This window comes from Equus caballus, chromosome 3 (genome assembly GCF_041296265.1).
Source record: "Equus caballus isolate H_3958 breed thoroughbred chromosome 3, TB-T2T, whole genome shotgun sequence".
In the NCBI taxonomy this organism is placed as follows: Eukaryota; Metazoa; Chordata; class Mammalia; order Perissodactyla; family Equidae; genus Equus; species Equus caballus.
In genome coordinates this window covers 56711470-56738335 of record NC_091686.1, presented here as the reverse complement: position 1 = coordinate 56738335, position 26866 = coordinate 56711470, and the positions used below count along the sequence as shown (strand labels likewise).

The 26866-nt window shown below is 38.8% G+C and overlaps 1 protein-coding gene across 41 annotated transcripts in view; it reads left to right on the top strand.

The window, feature by feature from the left end:
- The window catches only part of PTPN13 (protein tyrosine phosphatase non-receptor type 13), a 201548-nt gene extending 181180 nt beyond the window's left edge, over positions 1 to 20368 (top strand). For all 41 annotated transcript variants that reach the window (XM_070263464.1, XM_070263489.1, XM_070263488.1 and 38 more), the window contains 8 exons: positions 5719 to 5774; positions 8362 to 8462; positions 10460 to 10608; positions 12094 to 12184; positions 13950 to 14287; positions 15822 to 16037; positions 17707 to 17769; positions 19646 to 20368. In XM_070263464.1, coding sequence (XP_070119565.1) covers positions 5719 to 5774; positions 8362 to 8462; positions 10460 to 10608; positions 12094 to 12184; positions 13950 to 14287; positions 15822 to 16037; positions 17707 to 17769; positions 19646 to 19741 — 1110 coding nt within the window. In that variant the 3' untranslated portion in view covers positions 19742 to 20368. The remainder of the gene's footprint in view (positions 1 to 5718; positions 5775 to 8361; positions 8463 to 10459; positions 10609 to 12093; positions 12185 to 13949; positions 14288 to 15821; positions 16038 to 17706; positions 17770 to 19645) is intronic.
- Positions 20369 to 26866: the final 6498 nt, after the last annotated feature.

The following is a 26866-nucleotide window of genomic DNA, read 5'->3' as shown; positions in this document are numbered from 1 at the left end:
AAAGAATTATTACTCAAGTTTCCTCAAACAAAAAAAAAGGAAAGTTTAAAAAAAGTATTGATAGACTTTTCAAATTCTTATTTAAGACTTTAAGATTTTGGATCTTCTGGGACATCAAGCTAAGAAAAAGCATGAAAAGGTGGATAAATTATATGTAAGGCTGCTCAAACTAGGCATCATCCTATTTCTATAAATCTGGTCTGGCTCAGTATTGTAGGATAATTTCCCTCACAATTGTTACTCTTCCTACTGAACATATTCAAAATTGTCAAAACCAAGCTGGTTTGGATTCTTACAGTAGTTACCAGGCACGTACCCACACACAATCTCATATACATGTGATTATGTTCATTAAACATTTAAAAATAATGTGTATAAATACAAGGAAACTTACATCCATTGACTGTGTGTGTCTTAGTCTAAAAAATGATTACACAAATATCGAGTATCTCAAACTGTATCATACTGTAGTGGTTTTGCTTAAGATGTTCTTTCGTACTATCAGAATATTAATAATTATAAGGACAATAAGCTCTTTGAACAAGATTTTCTGAACATTTTAAGTCATACTAACTTTAATTATATTTTTCTTAATAATAATATTTAAAGTGCCTCTTGTATGTTCTGAAGTCTCTTTTAACTAAGAAAATAAAAATCTTTAATCTCCATCTTTAAAATGTTATATCCAATACCTTTTCTTTAAAAAAAACCTTGTTAACATAATGTAGATTCTCATTTATACTAAGCTATAATAACAAAAGTTTATACCAGACAAATTCATTCAAGTTGCTTTTTTGTTGTTTTGATTATGAAAATACTACATCCTCATTGTAAAAAATCACTTCCGACAGAATCATCTAAAAATGCAGGTTCCTTTTTTGACCCGTCCCCCATCTTCACCTGAGGTAGCTATTGTTAACATTTTAGTTTTTGCCCTTCCATCATGCTTATGAAAACGTAGGATTTATATACAGTCATGTGCCGCATAGCAGCGTTTTGGTCAACAATGGACCACGTACACAGTGGTGGCCCCGTCAGATTAGTACCATACGGCCTAGGTGTGGAGTAGCCCATATTATCTAAGTTTGTATTGTACACTCTGTGATGTTCACACGACGAAACTGCCTTATGACACATTTCTCAGAATGTATCCCTGTCATTAAGGGACACATGGCTATACTTATGTAATTTTTTTTAGTATAAATTTTATCACATGGTTCTAAATTTGGTTCTCACTTTACAATTGATCATTACCCTCTTTCCACATGAGTGCATAAAAATCTGCCTGAAACTTTTTAGGCCCTCCTGTTATTCTATTGCATAGATATACCATGATTTATTAAATTGGCTATCTACTGAATTTTAAACTTCTTACTATAAACCACAGTGCAACCATGATCCCTATTTCTCTATACTGTAAACTCTCAGGCCTCCCTGACAGAATTGATTTTACAAAATGTAAATGATTTGTCTGCTCTGACCACTTCTCCATAGACTCTACTTCCTATTTCCTATTCTTCCCTCATTCCTGTTTCCCGGCCCTCCTTGCTCCCACCCCTCACCCTGGGATTTCAAAGGTTTATGTTATTTCTCTGGTTCCTGCTGGCGTTTGAGTTTGCAGTCTGTCCTAGTCTGCCCGGGCTGCCATAACAAAATACCATGCACTGAGTACCTTAAAAGACAGAAATTTATTTTCTCCAAGTTCTGGAGGCTGGCAGTGCCAGATTAGGGTTGGTTTCTGGTGAGGCCTCTCTCTGTGGCTTGCAGATGGCCGCCTTCTCACTGTGTCCTCACATGGCCTTCCCTTTCTGTGCATGCACTCACGGTGTCTCCTCTTCTTTTAGGGACACCAGTCTTACTGAATTAAAGCCCATCCACATGACCTCATTTAGCCTTAATTACCTCCATAAGACCTCCGCTCCAAATACCATCACATTGAGGACTAGGGCTTCAGCATGTGAATTTTGGGGGGATACAGTTCAGTCCATAACACAGTCTTTGCTTTAACCAGTTATAAAATATAATTAAATAAAATTTCATTCACAAGAACAACAAAACAAAAGCCTAAGCATAAGTTCAATCAAAAATGTACAAGATCTATATTATGAAAACTTTAAAACTCTACAAAGAAGCATAAAAGAAGTATGAAAAATATTTCTTGTTCTTTATTAGAAAAACCTAAAATTTAAATTCCTGCTAGATTCACAAAGAAACTAAATATGATCTCATAAAATATTTTGACTTTTTTTTTTTTAATGAGAGGCAGAGTAGCTTGGTAAAATCGTTCTAAAGTTCACATGGAAGAATTAAGATGTAAAACTACCCAGGGCAAATCTAAAAATTAAGGTTTGTGGAGGGAGAATATCCTCCCAGTTAGAAGAAATACAAGTTGTCCTGCCACCAAATTACAGATAGATCCCACAAATTTATGCCTTGAGAATTCAAGATGTTTAAGACCAAATATTTTGGGCCAGTCCATTCTTAAAAATAGTAAATTAGCAACTTGAATAGATGAGAATTCTGCTTTGGAAGAGGTTTTGACTAATGGTAAACAGAACAAAGTGAAAAAACAGATTTAAGAATAAAAGAAGACAAGGTACTAAGATAAAAACATGAGGAAGTTTCATTTGTATCAAACTCTAAATGTGTTAAAATCACTATGGAAATTATAAGCAGACAAATTCAAAAGAGACAAATATAACTAATCTCCATAGCCAGAAGGAAGGCTGAGCCAGTATTCTGGAAGAGTTTTCTGTTTTGTCTTCTATTTCTAGAACATTGCCTACATTTCAGTAATTTAAAAAGTTCCTTAGAACTTCTGAAAATGCTCAGTGTTTTGTAAGTGCACCACGCTGGGATCACCCTAAACAAATTGTAGGTTATTTACTGAATTGATTCTTAACAGGATATTCTACAGCCCTGAAAGTTTTACCATGTGCCAAACGTTAAGCTGCTAATCGTTGGTATTATAAAGAGTATAGAAGTGTCTTTCTTAAAAGGAGAGATTATCCCTCTGGTAGTTAGATGTGCACAGTCATCAAATTTGTCACTTTATTGCAACTGTCTCTACACTTGACTTCCTCTTAGTGAAGCACCTCAGACCAAAGTCTGTCTTATTTGTGAATGAACGAATGAATGCCGGTCGTACACATTATTGTAAATTATTGTCTAAAGTTTCAAACTATTCACTTAGCTATTGCTGAACTTGTTTGACTGCTTATGGTGTATCTCCACCATAACAGGGTAATAAGGGACGTCGGGGTTTCTGTCCTAAATTTTGCTTGTACAGTCTAGCAGTCAATTTGGGAGATATACACATGTAAATAAGTAAATGTAATTTTAAAAAACTTTAATAAAAACGTATCCTGATAATGTTTATATGGAGTTCAGAGAGAGTTATAAAGAATTGGGGAACGATAGGGGCTACACAGGAGTAGGTACGTATGGTTATTAAAACTTCCTAGAGAATTAGCATTTTAAAGATAATTAATAGGTGAGATAAGATAAGGGAAAGCATGCCATACAGAGATGCTGCTTAGCAAAGACCTGAAGTCTGGATCAGCCTGGACCATTCAGGGAACTAAATAATTGCAAGTAGGGTATCACCTGGTATCTTGAAAGCTAAGGCTGAAGAGATAGGCAGGGATAAGGTCATGAAGTGACTTAGACACCATGCTAAGGAATTTGGTCTTTCCACATCTCGGAGCGAGCAACTTTCCTGAAAGCGAGAAGTGCTTCCCCATGAGATCAGAAGAGCCAGGATGAAGAGAAGAAAGGCACGTCCTCTGAAGACATGGCGTTGCTGTGCTGAAGTGCATCAGGATGCTTCCTGTGTTATTTGTAATTCTGGTTATTCTAAAAAAATTTTTTAATGAAAAACTTTCAGTACCTTCCCATCACCTATAAGATAATCCTGCTTTTAGGATCCAGGCAAGGCTGCCTTTATGAGCAGTTACCCAGTGCAGTCACACACAGCCCAGTGCTTAGAAGGGCTCCATACTTATTTATAAAATAATGCTGTGCCATCACTGTCTTGAAATTCTTAATAACTTTTTAGCAAGAGATCCCATATTTTCATTTGGCACTGGGCATTACAAGTTATGTAGCTGTTCCTGGATCCAGGAGATATCTCCTTTACTCTTCAAGTTGCTGGATCTGGATTCTTTGAACAATAGGATTGCAAACTAACCTTGAAATGGCTGGCCATGATAAAAATTTTAAACCTTTTCCTTGAGACAGTACTATAGCTGTCTCCACTTGCAAAGAGCCTACTATCCAGAATGAGGAGACTGAGGCCAATCTCCTTAACCCCACCCTCCCCAAAACACAGGTGAACTTTGCAAAAATAGTTGGAAATCAGTTAATACAAGTATCACTGTAGTTTATTTCCGGTTGGGCTTTCTCTTACCATTTTAATGTTAATAATAGCGTTTGACCCTTATAAAAGACTTTATACTTTTCAAAATTATTGCACACATAGTAGATTCTGAGACCAGGGTTATGATGGGAAATAAGAAATCCAAATGACTTTACTTGGGGAAAAAAATTTAACCCAGGCTAAAATTATCACCTTCTACAAACAGATAAGGTCTAAGAAGCTTCCTTTTAGTTGTCAGTGGATAAAAATAACCTACTTTTTTTCTTCCTCCATAGAAGTTCTGCATCTCCCTCAAGTAAATTGAAATTGCTATCAGAATAACTTTATTGTAAACTTTTTAACCTACAAAGTCTGTAACTGGAAGGTCATATTAAAGGTTTATATTTTTGTTAAGTAAAGGAGACAGCCTTCTATGGCTCAGGCATGAGCATGTGTGGGCACAAAGTGGTAAACAGACATCATTCCTGTCCCCAGGGAGCTTACAGTCTAAAAGTATCTTCCATAGGAAGAGCTTTGTGGTGAAAAGAGATGAGTGATTTTGGAGAACTGAAAGACAGAACCATGGGTTTGAAGCCTGTTAAGTGAAGAGGACAGTAAAACCAGAGAGATATGGGTTATAGAGGTGGACAGAGGCCAGATAATTCAGAGTCTTGAAATGAAAAGAATTTCCCATTTGTTAAAATAATTTGTCCTGATAAAGATTGAAATGTAAGATTTACTAACCATGTAAGAATGCAACTTGGCATCTCCTTCTAATTGTAGCTAACCGCTCCTGCAGTATTTGGGTCTCTGAGCACCATACTCAGTTAAAGTGCGGGCTGATTGATCTGTGTTCCCTGTGGAGAGACCCCTCACGTTAATAATAAAAAGGCAAAATAATTTAACACATTGGAAATTACCAAGATTTTTCTTGAGTGCCCATTTTCAGATTTTAAAGTTGAAGTAGTATAAAAACATATGCTAAATATGCATATCTAAATAATTGTTACTTTAGATTTTCATTTTGCTTTCTCCTTATGTCTGTACCATTAATATCCCTTAATACTAATTATTATACCATTAATAACCCTTAATATAATATTAATGTACCGTTAATATTATATAAGAAATGAGAAGTCAAGGTGCATGTGAAGGTGAGGCACTGGAACCTGCAGAAACTCTTGGGCCCCTGAAGATGCCTCAGCCGCAGTTTGACGTGTATTAATTCAGTGTCACATGTGTCTTTGTAATATGAGGATGAGCAATAACAGTAAATACAGGAAATAACAGGAAAAATTGAGTATTATGAGATTGATTTTTTTATAATGGGTTAATTTCATTTTGATTTGTTTTCATTATAGTCTACCAAAATGAATGGCTGTGAAGGATGTTGTGAAGAAAAAGTAAAAAGTGAAAGGTAAGAAAATAATTTTTTCAGAAAATTTTGTAAAGTATAATAATTCCATTCTTTTTTAGAAGTGCTCTGAAGATTTCCATTTAGATGTTGCTTTTAAAATTAATTTGTTCTTTTCTACTAAAATGAGAATTGAGTAAATTATGGAACCATAGTTGAATATTAAGAATGTTTTAAAATTATTTTTACAAGGAGGTTCTAGTGACATATGAAAGTGTTTTTGTTATAACATTGCTCCAAAAAAGCAGTATTCTCTTAACCATGGGGAAAAAAATGGAAGAAAGGTCTAAAAGGAAATGTGCCAACAGTGATGATAGTAATCTTCTCCTGATAGGATTAAAGGTGACAAATTTTTCTGTTTCTCTATTCTTCTATACTTTACGATTTTTTTCTCTAATAAAATAAAACCAGAGAAGATAAGAAACATTTCTAAATCACACAAGTTTTTTTCTTTTTGAAAACAGTTTCTAATATAAAATAAGATTTTTTTGTAACACTAAACGGTGTATCAGGAAAAATTATCTGTATATGGTTGGCCAACAAAGTGGTTGTCATAAATTTTGCTTCATATTAGATAATGACCAAACAGTCAAAGGGAGCTATTTGCGTTTTCCCAGACAAGCAAATTGACAGTGAATTTTTCACTAAGTGGAGTTAGACAAGGGTGTACCTATTATTAATGTAGAAATGCATACAGTTTTATACTTAAAAGATTTGCAGGTATCTGGGCCAGCTGCCAGTAAATGTAAAGATACAGGCTCTGCCCTGCTCGGGAGGGGAAGGGGGAGAGGGAAGGAAAGGTAAATTAGTGTTAATTTCTTTGGGTACAGTTGGAAACACTATTAACATACAAATTTTATTTGCATGTTACTAATTCTTGGTATACTTTTTTTTCAATTTTAACATCTCTGAAATCATGAAGAGTCTTAAAATTTCAGCCATCGATATTATTTCTTTCTTAATGTAAACAAAATAATAGCGTACCTTACAATGATGAGTATCATAGATTCAAGGAACTGTGGTACATACCCTTTGACCTAGCAATTTTATTTCTAGAAATTGGTCTCACTACCATATGTGTACAAAGATATTTCTACAAGAATATTCATTGCCACCTTGTTTATAGTAGTAAAAAACCATAATAGACACAAAATAAATTAGCGTGTACTGTACTCGTACAATGAAATACTAAGCAGTTGTGCAGAAGAATGAGAAGGAAGGAATGCCTGATGGAAGGATTTCAAAAATACATCCTTGCAGACAAAGTATACTTACTAGAAGACAAAAACAACCTCATGGATTCAGAACTTACAAATCAAATGTTAATTGTGACCCACAAGTAGTTGAAGCAGAGGAAAACATCCACCATAAAAGCAGTGTAATTGCTGCCCTGTTACTGACATTTTGGGAGCCTTAGTACATGTCCTGCTTTGATGGTGTGCACTAATGTCATCAGACAAATGGACTCTGCTTTGTTCCCCTGAATATCAGAAAGTAGAAAATGTATTCAGGCTTCTACATTTTCCTTTTTCATCTCGTCTTAGCACTAAACATTGTTCTCCTACCTAGTTTCATTTCTAGCCATCCACCTTACCAGAGAGGTGGCATCTGCTATGCACCCCTAGAATAACGAGAACTTGTACTGAGTTTTATTACATTAAGTGAGTACCCAAATACAGGAGTGTTCTTTTAGCCCTCAACGGTAGCAAAAGACTGATGTCATCCATAGGGACTTCTGTAAATAAATTAAGATACATTCATACAGTACAATAGTAGGCAACTGTTAAAAAAAATAAAAGAGAGAGCCAGCCCTGATGGCCTAGTGGTTAAAAGTTTGGCGCTCTCACTGCTTCAGTGGCCCCAGTTAGTTTCCCGGTTGCAGAACCAGACCACCCGGCTGTCAGTTGCCATGCTGTGGCAGCAGCTCACATAGAAGAAATAGAAGGACTTACAACTAGGATATACAACCATGCACTGGGGCTTTGGAGATGGGGGAAAAAAATGAGGAAGATTCACAACAGATATTAGCTCAGGGCAAATCTTGCCATGCAAAAAAAAATGACACAATTGTAATCAGTCATCCATGTTAAAGGGTGGAAACAAACCACCACCTTCTCAATCCCCAAGAAGAATCCTTTGTCTAAGTTTTAGAGACTTGGGATTTTTTTTTTTCCTCTGAGGAAGATTTGCCCTGAGCTAACATCTGTGCCAGTCTTACTCTATTTTGTATGTGAGCCGCCACCACAGCATGGCCACCACCGAGTGGTGTAGGTCCACACCCAGGAACCAAACCTAGGCTGCCGACGTGGAGCGCGCTAAACTTAACCACTAGGCCACAGGGCCAGCCCCAAAGACGGGATTTGTTTGAGGATAAATATTAAGCTGTTTTAAACAATTCTGTACCTCAGTTTAATTTACTTCTGCCAATAAATTTTAAGAATTGTGGGCTTGAGTTTTTTTAGTCAGGTAATCTATTTTAAAATACCATAATAATTGTAGATGAAATAACTTGTTTGAAGACATAATACTTAGATTTATTTCAGCGAAGATTATATGAAGAAAATAGTACAAATGTGTTTTGTTGTCATAGCTTAATTCCGAAATCACAGGAAAGGAAGACTGATGATGAAATAACATGGGGAAGTGATGAATTGCCAACAGAAGCAACAAACCATGAAGATTCCGAGAAAGGCAAGAATTTTATTAGCAATTTTTTTCGTCAAAATGGATAGAAAAATTGTGTTTGAAAATTACAATTTTCAGAATATATGGATCTGTTATTTCACCATATGTGTGCACTCTGTGGTTCTATATGTAAAGTTAGTCACATAGACAAACATCAGCATTCATTTATATAACCAGATATTGCACAGTTATAGGCTAAAATTCTCAGTGGCTTTGAGTAAAATGTGCAAATAAACATATAAAGACTTTAAATGGAAACACAAAGTCACATTTTGCCGTTTAGCCATTCTGGAATGAGAAGTCAGGGAGCACGTTTAGTTTATAGTAAAGTAGGTAGAATAGCTCAAAGATGGAAAATTATTACCCGGGAGTCTCAACTTCATTTTTAAGAGTGGGAGTCAGTCGATCTGTCCTGACTCTTCCTGCCTCTCTCATCTTATAACAGAGCCAGTGCAGAAATTAAGTTCTGTCCAGTGTTTCATGTCTCTTTTTTCATATAAGGAAATGTTATACTAATGCACTGAAAGAACATGGTTTTGTAATTTGAAATCTTAATTGTTAACAGAAATTAAAGAAGTTGAATTAATACTTTTTGATTTAGGGGCCAGCCCCATGGCCAAGTGGTTAGGTTTGTCTGCTCCGCTTTGGTGGCCCAGGGTTTCGCCAGTTCGGATCCTGGGCACGGACATGGCACCGCTTCTCAAGCCATGTTGAGGCAACGTCCCACATGCCGCAACTAGAAGGACCCACAACTAAAAAAATATATACAACTATGTACTGGGAGGCTTTGGGGAGAAGAAGGAAAAATAAAAAATTTAAAAAAAAACAACTTTTTGATTTAGGTAGACTGTTAGTGTCAATGACGGTGCTCCTGTCAACTCCTGTAGCTCATGCTCATCTCCCCAGCCTTTGAGCTCCTGTTCCATTCTCACTGAGTTGTCTAAAACGTTTGCAGTTATTTCATATGAGTGAATTTTGTGTTCACAGCTAGGCTTCGCCCCAGCCAGATGTTCAGCTTCTTCAGGTGTCTTGTACAGCTTTGTGTCCCCACAGTGCCTAGCATTATTGCTGCCTCCATCGTAGCTGCATCATCAAAATGCCTTAAATAACAGATTGACATAATTAAAGCTGCACCTGTGCAGACTGTAGCAAGAAGTCTCTCCTACCTTTTCCTAGATATAGTTGCCTTCTGTTAGGAGCAGTTTCCATAGAACAGGTACTAAATTAGATGCGTGTCTCTTCTAAGACACTGATATCACTTGTTTGATAAACTCCTGAAGACCCCAGCATTTCGTGTGCATGAGGAAAGCTGTCACCTGCCAGAGGTACTGGTCCCTGAGATAGGAGCAGAAGGAATTTCAGCTACAGACAAAAAAAGGATTTTGTATCCCATTATGGGAAAAGGGTTGATGTGTTTTACATCCTCTTCTTGGAAAACGTTTACATGTTTTTGGTTGTACATGGATAGCTGTATCACGTCAGGTGGAGGGAAAAGGAATTTCAGCAACAGACAAATGCAGGGGTGGGGAGAGAGAGGAGACGTCAGTGTTTCTGGTGCAGTGTCGCATTGTGAGGAATCTCTGAAGCACCTCCCTTCATCTTTCCCCCATGTGCTTGGAAGAGAATTTAAATGCAGAGTAATAACAGGACTAGATACATTTTTGTCAAGAAAACAGTGCCATTTGAGTCAAGACAAGTGAAAAGAAACAGTTTAAACTCTTTTAGAAACTGTAGGTAAATGAGAGCCAAGAGCCTTAAGAACTTGTGGAACAGTCAGTGAGGTGTTTCCTTAAAAGTTGGGTACAGGGCCTTGCTGTGGCCAAGATATTCCTGTTTGATAGTGGTTATCTGCCTCCCTATTATTTCTATTGCCTTATCAATTCTAAAGACTCTCACTTTTGTAAAAATAGATGAGGTGAGACTAGGCTCCAGTTAGTTCCCTTAGTGGCTGAATCAGTTCCGAGAGAAATCTGTTTACAAAATCAGCTGCTGTCTTCCGTTAGATCCCCCCTTCCTGAGCAGCGAGGAGCTCGCCGTGCTGCCCGTCGTCAGGGTGCTCCCCTCAGGCCGCTACACTGGCTCCAAGCTGAAGGCAGTGCTCCGGATGTTGCGGGGTCTGCTGGACCAAGGCATCCCTTCTAAGGAGCTGGAGGTGAGTGGCTTCTGCCAGTGGTTCTCTCCCAAAGTTACATGCAAGGTTAGGAGAAATAGTGAGAATTTTGAAAATGTCCATTACTTTACTACTTTACCTCCAACTATAAGAGCACCATCTTGTCATATCTAGCAGTGAATTAATTTTTTAATTAGGACCCTAATAGTATTGATTTAAAGGGATCTCTTGAGCCACTTTCGAGCTGAGTAAATCTCCCTGAAGATCATCTTCCCTGCTTCATATGTAGGGACAAAGAGGGTTTTTAAAGAGTCAAGTGTCAATTCCAGTCACTCACTAAACTTCTCAGTTGATACACTGCAGGTGTGGTTCGTCATTAGCAACAGTTTCTGATTTAATACGGCTCCAAGAATGTGCCCCTCGGGTCAGAGCAGCAAAGGTTCAGAGCCCTTGCTCCCGGGATCCTGCTGGCACTGTCCATATTTACCACTAGGCGAAAGAGAAACATAGCACCACTGTGGTTTGGGTTTACCCTGCCCATCTCCTGCAAACCATCTGCTTACTTGCTTGCTTCCTGAGCCTTTTGAATCCACTGGAGTGAAAGGAACTAACTTCGACTGAGAGCTTCTGTGGTGTGCTATGTGCTTTGTATTTAATGCTCAAAATGTATAAATCCCATTAGATAGATTTGGAAACAAGCTCGCAATAGTTAAGCATACTCTTCCTCTCCATTTTGTGGAAACGATTTCTTCTTTAAGGCCTTAAGTTTAAAGGTCACCATCTCAGCAACCTTCTATCACAACCCTATAAAAAGTAGATCTTCATTTTTCTTTATCACAGTAGCTTCTTAATCTCTTCAAAGCATATATCACAATATTTGTTTGTTTACTTTTTTACTGCCTCTTTCTCCCAATGGACTATAAGCTTCAGGATAGTCAGAATCATATTTTCTTTCTCACCACTGTATTCCCAGCATTTGTTACAGTGCCTTGCATATGGTAGGCATTTCCAATGTATATTAGTTGAATGGATGGATGGATGGATTAGCTAATCAGTGAATGAATTGAAGTGAAAAAGAGTTGACTTTAGAACATAGGAGATCTAACCACAGTTCTACCACATGGAATATTCTATGATCCCACAGACAGTATAGTCAAGAAATTCTGCTCTAGTTTATTCGTTTAAGCCAAAGTTGTTTTTATAAGTTGTATTTTTTTCTAAAATATAACTATAGACGTCTTTAAACTGATATTTAAAATTAAGGTGCAAAGTGGTGCCTCGCAAAGTTAATTGACTACAACATGTTAAATTAAAGACATTTGCAACAATAAATTTCAAGAACTGGTGTAGCAAATGAGCATTGGAATTTTAGGCTTATTTGTCTTGACAGACATATATTTCTTAACACTCAAAGTCTGCCCTGATCAATAGCCAGTTTTGCACCCAGCACATTTAAAGCATTTGCAGTTATTACTGAGTTACTGCTTATCTCAAGAAATTTAACTTTGTTTCCATTTTTGTTTACAGAATCTTCAAGAATTAAAACCTTTGGATCAGTGTTTAATTGGGCAAACTAAGGAAAACAGAAGGAAGAACCGATATAAAAATATTCTTCCTTGTAAGTTCCAATTTGGCTTCAAATCAAATGTATATTTAATATAATTTGAACTGATTTAAAACTTATGCTAGTTTACCTTTTCTGTCTCTCACGTAAGTTTGTATGCACACACACATTCAGAGATTTACATCAGTAACAAATAAATTTAGATGTACAATGAGAATTCTTTTTAAGATTGTCTGTGCATTTCAAAAATCAATCAGAGCAATCTTAAATATTTCTTCAGACATCCATGAATTTTTATTAGCATAGTATTAGAAATTAATCAGTGATGCTAAAACAGTCATTTTAAGTCTTTAAAAATATGAATTGGCCTCTGGATGAGGAATTTCTTCGTCTATCACAACCAGCATCTGTTTATTCCACTCATTTTAAGTTTAGAGAAATGACTATGATACATGATAGCCATGTACATGCGTGTAGCTACAGTGGTACTACCAGGCTGCAGTATACTTTGAACTGTTTTAGATACCAGAAGGAAAAAAAGGCAGTTCTTTTTACCCACGTTTTACCCATTTCACCAATCAACATGTGATTTTTTAAAAATTATATATGAATATATGTATTAGCCAAACATTAACATCTAGAAAACTTCTTCTAGTAATCATCAGCCGCATTTATAGACATTAGCACATTGGATTACACTGTATGACACACTGACCCCGTCTTTGCCAAGAAGTCATAAATAACAGAACCAATAGTGTCAAATCACGCAGTAAATAATAATACAGTTGAATTTTTTCATCAAGATGGAATAGACAAAATTCGTTTTGGGAAGCTTCCTGTAAGAAGTAAATCTTAGCTTTTTAAAAATAGAATAGATCATGGTTTGTCATAAAGGAGGTGAGAATTATTTCAGGCAAAAAAAAGTGGCCAGACTGGCATCTCAAAAGTCAGAATGGGAAAAGCCATAAATCCAAAGCTCCTGAGTGGATTTGTTTTTAGTAGTGGATCAAAACTACTGAAACTACTGAGTGGACTAAGAGAGAAGCCAAGTAGGAGAAGGGCAGTTGATGAAGGATTTTGAAACCTATTCCAAGGGAAATGACCTCCAATGTAAAAGTACATACAAATTAATTCTCTTGGATAAGATGGCTTATATATACCTTTCTGTGGGGCAATCTGGTTTGGAAATGTGTATTTTGACTATATGAAATTACTATTAGACAAAGACAAGAGCCTGTGTGCCTGGAGAGTCAAGTGAGCTACCTGTTTGTTTATTGTTTATTATTTGGGCTGCTTGTTAAAAAGAATCTAATTTAATTCGATGAGCAAGAGTTAATTATGCCAATTGTATTTGTAATAAGTACTTTCATAGTTTCACTATAATATTAATTTTTGTTTTGGGAAATAATTTTTAGCCTTGTCATTCGTTATTAAATTCATTATTATTGTCATCATCATTGAAGATGGAGAAGAGTAGCAAAGTTGTGTTTCTCTAGTTACTTATTAAGAAATTCTAAGTTCATTTATTAATTTTAATTTCTTCAACCAAATCTGTGTAAATAATAAATACTGAGTTTTCTGTCAGAAAGAAACTCACTGAGTTGACATCTTAGATATGCTTGTAACGTGAGTGAAATGAGTAAATATAAAATGGTTTGACTGTACTACAAGTCAAAAATACACCTTTATTGAAATGTGTTTGTGATTTCATCTACGGTTATGAGGAGTTTCTCATAATCTTTGACTCACCTTGTTTATAAGGCTCTTGTTTCGAAATGCCTGACACAGATGCCTCTATTTTGTGGTGGGAAATTCACAGATGATGCTACAAGAGTTCCTCTTGGAGATGAAGGAGGGTACATCAACGCCAGCTTCATTAAGATACCAGTGGGGAAAGAAGAGTTCATTTACATTGCCTGCCAAGGACCTCTCCCTACAACTGTTGGAGATTTCTGGCAGATGATCTGGGAACAAAAATCCACAGTGATCGCCATGATGACCCAAGAAGTAGAAGGGGAAAAAATCAAATGTCAGCGCTATTGGCCTAATGTCGTAGGCAAAACAACAATGGTCAACGACAGGCTTCGGCTGGCTCTTGTGAGGATGCAGCAGCTGAAGGGCTTTGTGGTAAGGGCGATGGCCCTAGAAGACATTCAGGTCAGTGAGTTCAGTCTTCCGTTTACTAAGGCGTATCTACTAGTTAGACTTTGGGCCTGGACTCTTTCTGTGATCGCGTCAGCGTATCTCTAAATAAAAACCTGTGACTTCTTGGTTCCCATTTCACCAGAACTAATGCCACCTATTAATTTTTATCTAATATAAGCTTAAATGTGAATTCATGAATTCTGCCAAACTGTTTCCGCCAGTATGTGCTGTATTAAAATGAAAATGAGAAGACAGGACTTTTAATGTGATCATCCATCATCCTTTACTGAGAAATAGAACAGAATGGCTCAGAAGCTATGTGCAGGAAAGTCATTTTTTTAAGGTCAAACCTCTAAGTAGACTCAATAAAACTGTTTTAAAATATCTCTAAGTAGAAAATATTCCCCCTTAAAGACCACATATTTGGTAATACATGGACAATTGTAGCATAAATGCTTGTCATTCAGGTTGTTCCCACTGTGGGCGCCTAACCACTGAGTACATGTAGCCTCAATTAGAATAAGTGAGTCTCCCTGAAGTAGAGCTGCTGCTGTGTCCTCACCTCCACACCCCTCACGTTATTTCTCTCTTCCCCCCAGGAATGCTAGCTGGGTGTGAGAAACATGTTTCCTCTTGGACTTTTAGCTTTCTTAAAGAAACAGAGAGTAATTTTATGTTCATAGAAACAAACCGTACTGACTCAGTTCTATTGGTGGCATGTAAACTTGGCCTGAGAATTTCCTTCATGACTTGTGATTTGTGATTTTATGAAGAACTAAAGATTATACTTCCTTATTCGTTTACACCGGTCTATCCATTACTTACGTGAGCACAGTTGCTCAATATTCCTTCAGTGATTTGCTTATTTAATCAACGCATGTTTACAGAGCTCAGGCCCTGTAATGGAATCTAGGGATTCAGCAGTTAACACCACAGACTAAAAGAAATCCCTGCCCTCATGGAGCTTACTCTCTAGTGAGGAGACACTGGTGTTGATGGTGCTGTGGAAGAAACTGTGACGGTGTCGAGTGAGCCACAGGGATATCTGGGGAAGCATTTCTGTCAGAAAGCGTAGTGTACAGGCCCTGAGACTGAACTGTGCCCAGTGTTTGTAAAGAACCACAGAGAGTCCCTGTGGCTGGAGCGAAGCTGCCGGGAGGAGCAGGTGAGGTCTGAGAGGGAGCTGGGCTAGATTACGTAGGGCTTAATTTTAAGCCATTGCAATGACTGTGGGTTTTATCTGCAGTGAATTTAAAATGGGGTCATAAAAAAAGGTGGTTATTTATATAAAAATGTAATTTGCTTTTAGGGTTTCCAAAAAGTAATTTTTTACCTATGTTTAAAATGTGGATCTAGCAACCTCCGTGATAAAGGCCCTCTGTGTGTTGTTTGATGGAGTCTTTCTGTCTCTTCCACTTTTCCTTTGATCTGATCAAAGTCATAATTTGACAGGTCGTAATTTGAAAGGACAAAATAATATTAAGAACTAATTGTGTGTGAACAATGTAGTATGCCTTTTTCTACTTATTCTATTGTACAATTTCAGACAGGAGAATTGCGACATATTTCTCATCTGAATTTCACCGCTTGGCCAGACCACGATACACCTTCTCAGCCAGACGACTTGCTCACTTTTATCTCTTACATGAGACACATTCATAGATCGGGCCCCATCGTCACACACTGCAGTGCTGGCATTGGACGCTCAGGGACCCTGATATGCATAGATGTGGTTTTAGGATTAATCAGTCAAGATCTTGAAGTGAGTACAAGATACAGGCTGAACGAACATTTGACCAGAAATAACAATGGAACCTAAATTTTTAATAATGTCTTGTGATCTTGGGATTTTTTTCTTATTTATCGGTTTGGATGAATGCCTTAATTATCTTACTATATAAAATTGTATTTTAGTAAACGTTCAAAACTGCATAGACTATAATCAAGAAGAAATAATATTTCAAACTTTGTTTAACTGAGCTTTTGTAACCATGTGCTCAAAAGTCCCTTATACAGCCTCGCATTGTATTCTTTGTGGTCTTGAGGCTTCTGTAAGATATAGTCAGCATTATAACCACACTCTAGGGATAGAAATATTGAAGCACAAAAGAAAATCTGTTTCTGAAATGAAAAGGCTTATATTCTTTTTTTGTCATTGTTACCAATAGGTGGGAAGTGTATATTTTGTTAAACAAATTGATGCTGAATAGTCTGTGTCTAAAAATTACTCCCAATTAAAAGAATTATTACTTAAACAAAGCTAATAAGAGTATAATGTTGGGGCTGGCCCAGTGGCACAGCGGTTAAGTTCGGACGTTCCACTTCGGTGACCCAGCATTCTCCGGTTCAGATCCCGGGTGCGGACATGGCACTGCTTCACAAGCCATGCTGTGGCAGGCGTCCTACATGTGAAAAAAAAAAGGTAGAGGAAGATGGGCACAGCTGTTAGTTCAGGGACCATCTTCCTCAGCAAAAAGAGGGGGATTGGTGGCAAATGTTAGCTCAGGGCTAATTTTCCTCAAAAAAAAATTAATATATATATATATATATATATATATATATATATATATATATAATCGTGCTTAAAACTTAAATTAGTATAAACCTTACTTAAAATATTGGAATATCTTACTATACATAATATATAATTAAAATAATTGTCTCTTAAATAATTTTAGTTAAAAACGGCTCAGTCTTGGGGCTGGCCCCGTGGCCGAGTGGTTAAGTTCGCGCGCTCCGCTGCAGGCATCCCAGTGTTTCGTTGGTTCGAATCCTGGGCGCGGACATGGCACTGCTCATCAGACCACGCTGAGGCAGCGTCCCACATACCACAACTAGAAGAACCCACAACGAAGAATATACAACTATGTACCGGGGGGCTTTGGGGAGAAAAAGGAAATAATAAAATCTTTAAAAAAAAAAAAAAGAAAGAGCTTTTTAAAAAAAAAAAAAAAAAAAAAAAAAACGGCTCAGTCTTGCTCTTCACAGTCTATTATATCTACCGTAAAAATTGAGGGAGGACAAAGCAAAATAGTCTTTTTCTCCCTTGTTTCAAACTGTTAAATATTGGTGAAAATAAAAAGATCAGGAATTTTATTCTGAAAGGCAAAATGTAGGAAAAATAGTTTGCCTTGTTTTTAAAAACGGTGATATTAGAAATCAGTCCAATTTCAGAGGGAAGAGAATTTTTGGTAGAGATTTTCAAATAGAATAACCCTCCCTAATTCTTAGAAAGCTCATAAATAAAATTATCAAATGATAGCAGTCAGTTCACCAACTTATTTTGTTCAGAACAGTCTCCCGAGACTGCTGGAAGGGGAAAGGGAGTGGGGAGTACAGTAATCTGTAGACACCACTCCTCTCTGAATGTTTGGGGTTCAAATTCGGTTGCCCTTTTTATCTCACATATCGACGCTTGTTTCCTTTGGCAGTTTGACATCTCTGATTTGGTGCGTTGCATGAGACTACAGAGACATGGAATGGTGCAGACGGAGGTGAGTCTTGGTTGGTGTCTTCTAATGAGGATTTTTGTGAAGTTTCTGATATTTTAAAAGTTCTGTTTAAACCATTTCTCTTTTTTGAGGGTTCCCACACTATTGCATAAAACCAAAGATTTATGGTAGTGAGTGACTCTGAACTAATTCAGAAAAAAAATGAAAATATTTCTAGGGTATTTTGTTTAAATATTGCCTTTTAATTTAAAAAAATAAGAAAATGCAATATCTGCACTGAATAGATTCAGAGAATGGGGCGGCATGTTGGGGGCAAAAATTTGTGGTGGTACAAAATAGCAGGTAACTGGTGGCATTCCTTCCCCACTTCCAACCTAAGAAAGAGAGAGACGGTAATATTCTTGCTGCAGAAATTCCCCAAGTGAATAAAGCGAAGACCCCTGCTAGAAATACAAAGATCTTCCTGTGCGGTGGTGAGGAGGAAGGCAGGTAATAAACACCTTCGATAAGTGAATTATATAGGGTCTTTGAAAGTGCTAAGTGCTTTAGAGGGAAAAAGGTACAGCCGGGTAAAGAGGATGGATTGGGGGTGCAAACTTACATTGGGGTGGCACCACCAGGAAAGTAACACATGGACAGAGATTTGAAGGAGGGGTCGTGTAGACATTTGGTAGTGAGAGCCCCTCCGGCAGACAAAACCACCTGTGTGGAGGTCCAAGGTGGGCGTGGGTCTTGTGTATTTGAGAAGGGTCATGGCCAGAGTGGCTGAGGTGGAGGGAGAAGGAGGGGAGGCGGGTGGGGCAGAGCCAGGGCTAGGGCTTTCCTCTGAGTGAAGTGGAGCCACTGCTGGATTGTCAGCATGGACTGCCCTGATCTGACTCACAGTGTAAAAGACCACTCTGGCTGCTGCCTTACAGCAAGACCCGATTTGGGAGGAGCGTGCAGGGTTAGAAGCTGGGTCGTCAGTTGGATGGTAAGCAGTGGTGGCCCAGACTGGAGTGGGGGTGTGGATATAGCGAGTAGAGGACGTGCGTAAAGTGGGTTTGCTAATGGGTTCTTTGTGACCTGAGAGAAAGTCAAGGATGAACGTGTAGAAAATGGGACAGAGTTCAAATACAAATGAGCAAAAAGGAAATAAAAGGGTTACTTGTATTCCTGCTCCGCAGAGTTGTTAACGTTTTAGGCAACATTCTTCCATCCTTTGGTCTAAGCACATGTGCGCAGGTGTGCGTGCTCACACGCATGTAGCCATTTGAAATACGACTCCGCTGCAGTATTGTTTTACTTTCCCTGTACTATATTGTGAATTTTTGCTATTTATTTTCAGACTCATTAATTCCTTGCCAAATAACAGGAAAACTCAGGTCCCTGCACCATCAACTTACTAGAGAGTAATATCAACAAAAAAAATTTAATTTTCAAAAAACTTTGATTTCCATATTCTTCCAAAATATTTAAAGAAAATTCTTTCATGTAGTTTCTTGGATATTAATTTCTTAACATTTCAAAACATCAAAATGAGTTCAATAAATCTAGAAGAAATTTTCTAGGAAGTTTATTTTTCCCTTATAAAAGCAAATCATAAATATTACCAAAGCACAAAAAATAGAAGCGGCCCACCAATCAAAGACAACTTCACTTAGCACTCTGGGATATTTCTACCCACCCACCCCACCCACCCCCAAGGCTTCTTCCCACCTCGTTTGTCAATCTGGTTTCTGTTTTTATAATTTTTATGACAGTGCACAAATTCTACATTCTGCTTCTTACATTCCACATTATAACAGAATTTTTCCATATTTTCAAAATTACTCAAATATCACTTCTAAGAGTGGTGAAACTATGTATATATGTAATATATTCACATTATACATCTAACATCTCTCCCTCTCCATCTCTTTTTTTGGGGGGGCCATAGGATCAATATATTTTCTGCTATCAAGTCATCCTTTATGTCCTGACGCGTCTTCAGGCTGAAGAAGAGCAAAGAGAACAGCCCCAGCCTCTGAAATGACGTGAAAAGAACAGCTTCTGGCTGCCTTCCGCTTCTCTCCTGACCTCCAGCAGATGCTCCTGCTCTCTGTTTAAAATAAAGGTCGGAGGGCAGCAAGTCCATGCAGTATCGCTATGCTTATTCCCTCTACCTGAGAGGGGCATTCTTCATAACAATAAATATTGTTGAAATGCTGTATTTTTACAGCTACTTTAACCTGTGATAATTATTAAAAGATTTTTAACACTAACTGAATAATGCAGATCTTAGAGATGATTGAGGCAGCATCTGATTATAGTTGACGTTGTTACATAGACACACCGAGTCTGTTTTTAATGCACCAATCTTGTATATAGCAAAATTCTGTTTCCAGTATTTTAATAGAGTTATTTTATAGGGGATACTTGAAACCAGTATTTAAGCTTTAAATGACAGTAATATTGGCATAGAAAAAAGTAGCAAATGTTTACTGTATCAACTTCTAATGTTTACTATATAGAATTTTCTGTAATATATTTATATACTTTTTCATGAAAATGGAGTTATCAGATGTTTGTAACTGCATCATTTGTTATACATCATCTCACTTTGTAAATAAAAATACACCTTAAAACATGAACAAGCCAACGTGTGTGCAGACAAATTAAACGTTTTCAGTGTGTTATTTCTTAAAAACACCCAAGTTCCTGGGAGGGCAGGAAGTTCTGGATCCCAACTTCCCACCTCCCCGCCTTATCCCGGTCGGGCCGCCCAGGGACTGGGGGTGCTTTCAGAAACCCTGGGAGATCATCAGGGTCTGACATGAGGGTTGGGTACTGGCTAACAGTAGGGAGAAATTCGGTCCCTCTTCCTTCTGCCTACTTGTGGGTGGTGCCAGCCTAACCAATACAGAAATGAGAGTATTTTCCAGTCCTAGTTGTGGTAAAACTCAGGATGTCTCAGCTGACAAGGTAGTGAAGACAAGATCACACTCCCTGGGGGGTTTGCATTTGGTTCTGCCTGAAGCGGGGGAGGTGAGCCTCAGAGAGCCTGCTTCTGACTCGGTACTGAACGGGTTTCGCTGAATCCTGACTCTGACAGCAGTCGTCCATTCAGCTGTGAGTGGTGCCATCCCGAGATCCAGGAAACTGCTTGGTTCCTCATCACGGGATCAACCCATTCTGAGCTGGTGAACTTGGATTTCTGACCTTACCCAAGTGCAGCAATTTGCTGGGACCTATTCCTAAGCATCTGAGGCTAAGGGTGGAAGACGGTAGATCAGGGAATGCTGGGGGCCCCACAGTGATTGTTTGACTCCCCACCGGGTCAGAAGTAGCTCCAAATCTGGCAGGAGGAGCATCACCACGACCATTTCCACTTCAATCAATAGTTTTTATCGATTGGGTTGTAGCTGATTTCATTTGGGAAAAAGGTTTCTGTTGCTTTAAGAGAGCTTTGGAAACCCCTGGCCTGCGTGAGTTGGAACCGTGAGACCTTTTCCTGTCATAAGCACAGGAAACTGGGCCAGCAGGGCTCTGGGAGCCAGTACAGCTGGAGGTGATTAGCTACCATCGCAAGTCAACAGAGATGCAAGAAGGGAAAGCTGAAGAAGGATCTTTTTCTGGAAAGAATGTAGCTAGGAAATGGAAACTGGGAAGAAAATGTGGGTTTCAGTTTACAACCCCTGAATGGAAACTTCATTCTAGTAAACATGCTACTGCCCTCGTCTGGGACCTGGCTTTGCTGCATGCAACGGGCTGAGCCAATTGCTAGGGCCGCTCTGGTTAGAAAGTGTGGCAAGGCCACAGAGCCAGGGGGCACCTGGAGGCACTCAAATATCAAATGAATGAATAAATGCAACTTAGCTCTTAACACACATTAGATAGCTAAGTTCTATAAAACACACATCTGAACACATAATGACTCAAACGTAGTAGAAGCTTATCTCTAGCCTCCCTCACAGTTCTGGGCAGGTGAACAGCTCAGCATGGCCGCTCTCCTTCCTACAATTTTTAGGACCCCAGGCTGATGGAGGTTCTGTAATCAACACATAGCTTCCAAGGTCATCCTAGAATTCGTCTCCAGTCCCCCAGGCAGGAAGGGGAAAGAAGGCGGAGCGCCACCTGTGGGGATTTTACGAGCGGGCAGGCCTGGAAGAAAGGCGCATAGTTGCCACTCATTCCATCAGCAAGAACTGGCCAGACGGTGCCCCTGAGAACGAGGAAGCTCGGAATGAGCTGGCCGAGCAGCTGTTTCCCATGACAGACAGCTCTGTGCTGTAGAAGGGGATGCACAAGTCGTGGTGGAGTCTATACAACTGTGCTAAAACTGTATATTCTAAAGGAATGGTGTCTTTGTATAGTCCTGGGCATTGCAGGGTTAGAAACATCATTTTTGTTCCCAAGTCAAAACTTTTGTAGATGTCATCAGTAGAAATATTTCTGAATTATCATGATAATAAGGAGAGAAATGGCTGTTGAGAAAAGATCAGGTGTTCACATCTGTGGTTTCAGATAGCCTGCTAGAGCTCTTGGTTTTGAAATGACTAGTTACCTAAATGCAATGTGATAAATTCAAGAAATTAAAGGAACAGCTCACCGAACCTATCCTCTGGTTGTAGACATCTTGACAGAGAACATGCTCCCCTCTTACATAATTCACAAATATTCAAGGTCCCTTGTTATGGTGGAGATGAATATAATTGTGCATTGACCTGCATAATATTTTAAAGACAACTTTAAGTTTTAGTATATCAGTTTGGCATTGCATTTGACTGCAAGTAACCAAAAACCAAACAAATGGGCTTACACAAATTAGAGATTTCTTCATCAAGAAAACAAGTTCAGAAGTAGGCATTTGCTGGGACTTACTCTACAGTTCAAGAATGTCAACACATATATAATTATCCTGGCCTTTCCTTCATGGTCTGGAAATGGCTGCTGCAGTTCCAGTTATTACATCCACATTCCAGAAAGGAAATGGGAGGAATTGACAAGAAGAAAGGATCAGTCAGTGCCCAGGGCAAGAAAGAAAAATTTTCCGGAAATCACAAGCTGACTTCCACTTCCGTCTTATTAGCAAGAACTGTGTCACATTTCCATCTCTCTTTAAGAAAGTTCTTTTTAGCTAGGCGTATTGCAGTCCTGAGCAAAATCTTAGCTCTGTTAATAAGGACAAAGGAAACAATAGACATTGCGCAGTAGCAAGCAGGGCGCGCCTTTCCATTTCTGCCAGTTTCCACCACTCTGTATTAGCCAACACTGTGTCAGTCTTTTCAGATCTTCCTGCCCCAAGAAGCATCTGAATTTGTAACTGTTGTAAAGAGGGTCACAGATAGAAAATGTTTAAAAGTAGTCTTCAGTTTTCCGAGTTTAGGAACATAATTTTATCCATTCACCCCAAATTAGCTATATTCTAAAGGTTCTGCTAGGCAAACTCTCAGGATACTTGCTGATAAACCATGTTGCCAACTGTTTTAGCTCAGCTCTGTCCAGCAGAATGGGTAAGCCGGACACCCAGGTAGGGTTCCTCCCGGTGCGTAAAGTACACACAAAGGCTGGTCAGAGGGTTGCTTAGAGGCTAAGAAGTGATTCATTCAACTGGGTTAGGCTGAATTACCTTGTCTATGCTAGGCCTAATTGTGATTGCACAAGGAACGAGAAGGGGACAGAACACTTAGAGTGCATGCATCATACCAGGTGTTTTCACATTACCTACTTTTCCAGGTGTTTACGATTGAATGTCATCATCCTTTTTAAGAGAAGAAATTGAAGTCCAGAGGGATTGTCACTTGCCCAAAGTTGCCCAAATAACAGAGCTGGGACTCAATTCCAAGTCTGCCTGTCTTCAACCCACAACTCCCAAGGCGCCCTAGCGCCCGTGAGTGGAATCAAGGAGCTGCAAAGCCCGTGCTCCTTCCTCTATACTCTGCTGCCCCAACCCTCCAGCTGGCTCTTTTCCAGACGCAGAGCTGGACTCATTCTGCTTAACATCATTCCCCTGGCCCCACATCTTCTGAGCATCACATAGTCCCCAGCTTTTTTTTTTTTTTTTTTTTTTGAGGAAGATTAGCCCTGAGCCGACTACTGCCAGTCCTCCTCTTTTTGCTGAGGAATACTGGCCCTGAGCTAACATCCGTGCCCATCTTCCTCTACTTTAATATGGGATGCCTACTACAGCGCGACTTGCTAAGTGGTGCCATGTCCGCGCCCAGGATCCAAACCGACCAACCCCGGGCCTCCGAAGCGGAACGTGGGCACTTAACTGCTGCACGACCAGGCTGGCCCCAGTCCCCAGCTTTTATGAACTCATGATTATTTAGATCAGCTAGAATACAATTTATTCAGTTAGAGCTTTTTTTAGTTACATTCTTCAGCCTCAAGACAATGTGTGGCCTCCTGGACAACTTGACTATTTCCAGTTCTTTTCGGTAACACATTTACAAACTGTCTCTGGAGATGGCAGTCTTCTGACATGACGACTTTCAAACCCGTACATTGGTTTGTGTTATTTCTGTCTTAACGGATGGCTGTTGGTGGTTCTGTCCCCAGCCTTGTCCTGACTGTGGTACACAGTAACCATGTAGTTAGCGCTTTCAGAATGGAGCATTGGATTTGGCCATTTTGTGTTAGGTGCCAATGTAAAGAAACAATTTAGAAATTCATATTTTGTGGGTTCTTTAAAACTCATGGTAATGCTCGTTTTAGAGGCGGGAATCTGTTATCGCACGACTCTACTGTGTTCATTGCAGTGGTCTAGTCCCCACTGAACCATGAGGGCAGGAGCCCTTCCTGCCTCGTGACTGCTGCACGGCCCATGTGCCTGCACAGAGCACAGCCCCGCGTCTCAGCCCATACACACTTGTCAGGTGGATAAATGGGACTCTCCAAGCAATAAAGCAGCAGTGGAGAATTAACAATCACGTCACAAGTCTGCTTAGTTCTTTTCCATATAATTTACTTATGACACCTAATGGGGCTGTTTCTGTACTACCGCAAAGGTGTTCTTAATTGTTGGGAAAATACCATAATAATCGTTGTCATGATGTTAACCCACAAGTTCTTGAGAACACTTATAAAATAAAATTGTGAAGCACCAAATCTCAGACAATACACTTTCTCACATGTTTCAAAGGTTACAAATACAATCAACAGAAAGAAATGAAACCAAACACAGTCCCAACAAAAACACATTATATCAGAAGTTATGTGATAAAGCTAGTCTTTCAAATCAGTAGAGAAAAGATGAATGATTCAATATATGATGTTGAGACAATTAACCATAAAAAATTACATTCTTAACACACTGTACAGAAAAATAAATTCAAAATGGAATAAACATGCACATATTTAGTCCATAAAATAGAAAAATATATGGGAAATATTTTTAGTAAGGATTAGAGGAGGATGGGTTTAGCTACTGCCAGGCGGTACACACAGCAGCTGTAAATAAGGTGCATAAACCGCCCTAAAAACTTTGAAAAGGGGCCAAATACATTCTCAAAAAGGGATCCTCTCACAACTCACAAAAATATAAATATCCTAACATTTGACAGATGTCAAGGTCAAAAAACATTTTTAAAAAGACTAATAAAGCTGAATACATAAAAAATATAAAACTTCTATACAGCAAAAGACGTTATATAAAAATAGAAGATAAAAGATATAGTCAAATCTTGACAAAACACAGAACTAAGGGTCACTATCCATAAAGTGTTAAAATTTATCAATCAAAAAGGAAAAAACACAACAGAAAAGCAGGCACAGGATATGAATAGGCAAGTGATTATAAAAAAAATACTTCATTCATAATTTTAAAAATGCAATTTTAGGGGCCAGCCTGGTGGCACAGTGGTTAAGTTCGCATGCTCCGCTCTGCTTTGGCAGCCTGGGGTTTGCAGGTTCAGATCCCAGGTGCAGACCTACACACTAGTCTTCAAGCCATGCTGTGGTGGTGTCCCACATACAACATAGAGGAAGATTGGCACAGATGTTAGCTCAGCAACAATCTTCCTCAAGCAAAAAAAGGAAGATTGGAAACGGATGTTAGCTCAGGGCCAATCTTCCTCACCAAAAAAAAAAAAAGAAAGAAAGAAAGGGAGAGCCATTTTAAATGAGATATTTTCACAAATAAGAACTGATCATTCTTTAGCCTGGTGTGACTGTGGGAAGCCAGCCCTCTCAGGCACTGCTGTACAACATTGCCGAGAGCGATCTGTCCAAAATTTTAATGTGCAATGGGCCTGGCACTTCAAGTCTAGGAAGAGATCCTACAGAAATACTTGCACGAGGGCGTGGGCATTTGTAGCAGCATTGTAATACCAATAAGTTGACAGCTATCTAAATGTCCATGAATAAGGAACGATTAAATAAATTACAGTCCTTCCATGCAATGCAATACTTCTATGAAGCCATTGTTCTAAAGGATGAGGTAGGTCAACACAGACTGACACGTAAAGATACCCCACAATGTGTCATTAAGTGACTGACTAAACAGTATATGTGGGATGATCTCAACATTTTTAAAATGATGTAATGTTTAAACATACATTAGAAGGATATATGTGTGCCTATCTCTAGGGAGTAAAAACACAGGGCATTCACCTTTTAACCTTGAGTGTTCATTAAATTCTCTCTAACCTTGTATTACATCTATAATCCAAAAAGATTTTCAAGCCCTTAAAAACTATCAATCATTTGAGAAAAGACCCCATTTTTTTATAAGAGCTGTGTGTTTCCTTTCCAATGCTCCAAAGGACTTGCCCAAAGTCAAGAAGTCAAGTGGGGCCAGACGCTGTCCTTGCCCTGCAGCGTGGGGTAACATCGCCTCTACACAGAGTCCTAACTCCTGAGAGATTAAGTCCAACCTGAGGTTGACTTCGCCTGACAATGGGTGTTTCTCTTCACTGTATGTGAAGACGAGAACACACATGGCAGCTGGTGAATACGTTGCGTAAACCCCCAAAAGCACTCCCTGAAGTGGGCAGAATATGTTCAGAAAAAGGGATCCTATGACAATTCGCCATCAAAATATATAAATATAAATATTCTAACATTTGACAGTCAGATATTCGCACAGGCCCTGCCAACGAGATTCACTCATCAGCTCTGCACTGTCTTTACTGGCCACTGAGGAAGCCAGGCGAGCAGTCAGGCCGGCAAGCCCCTC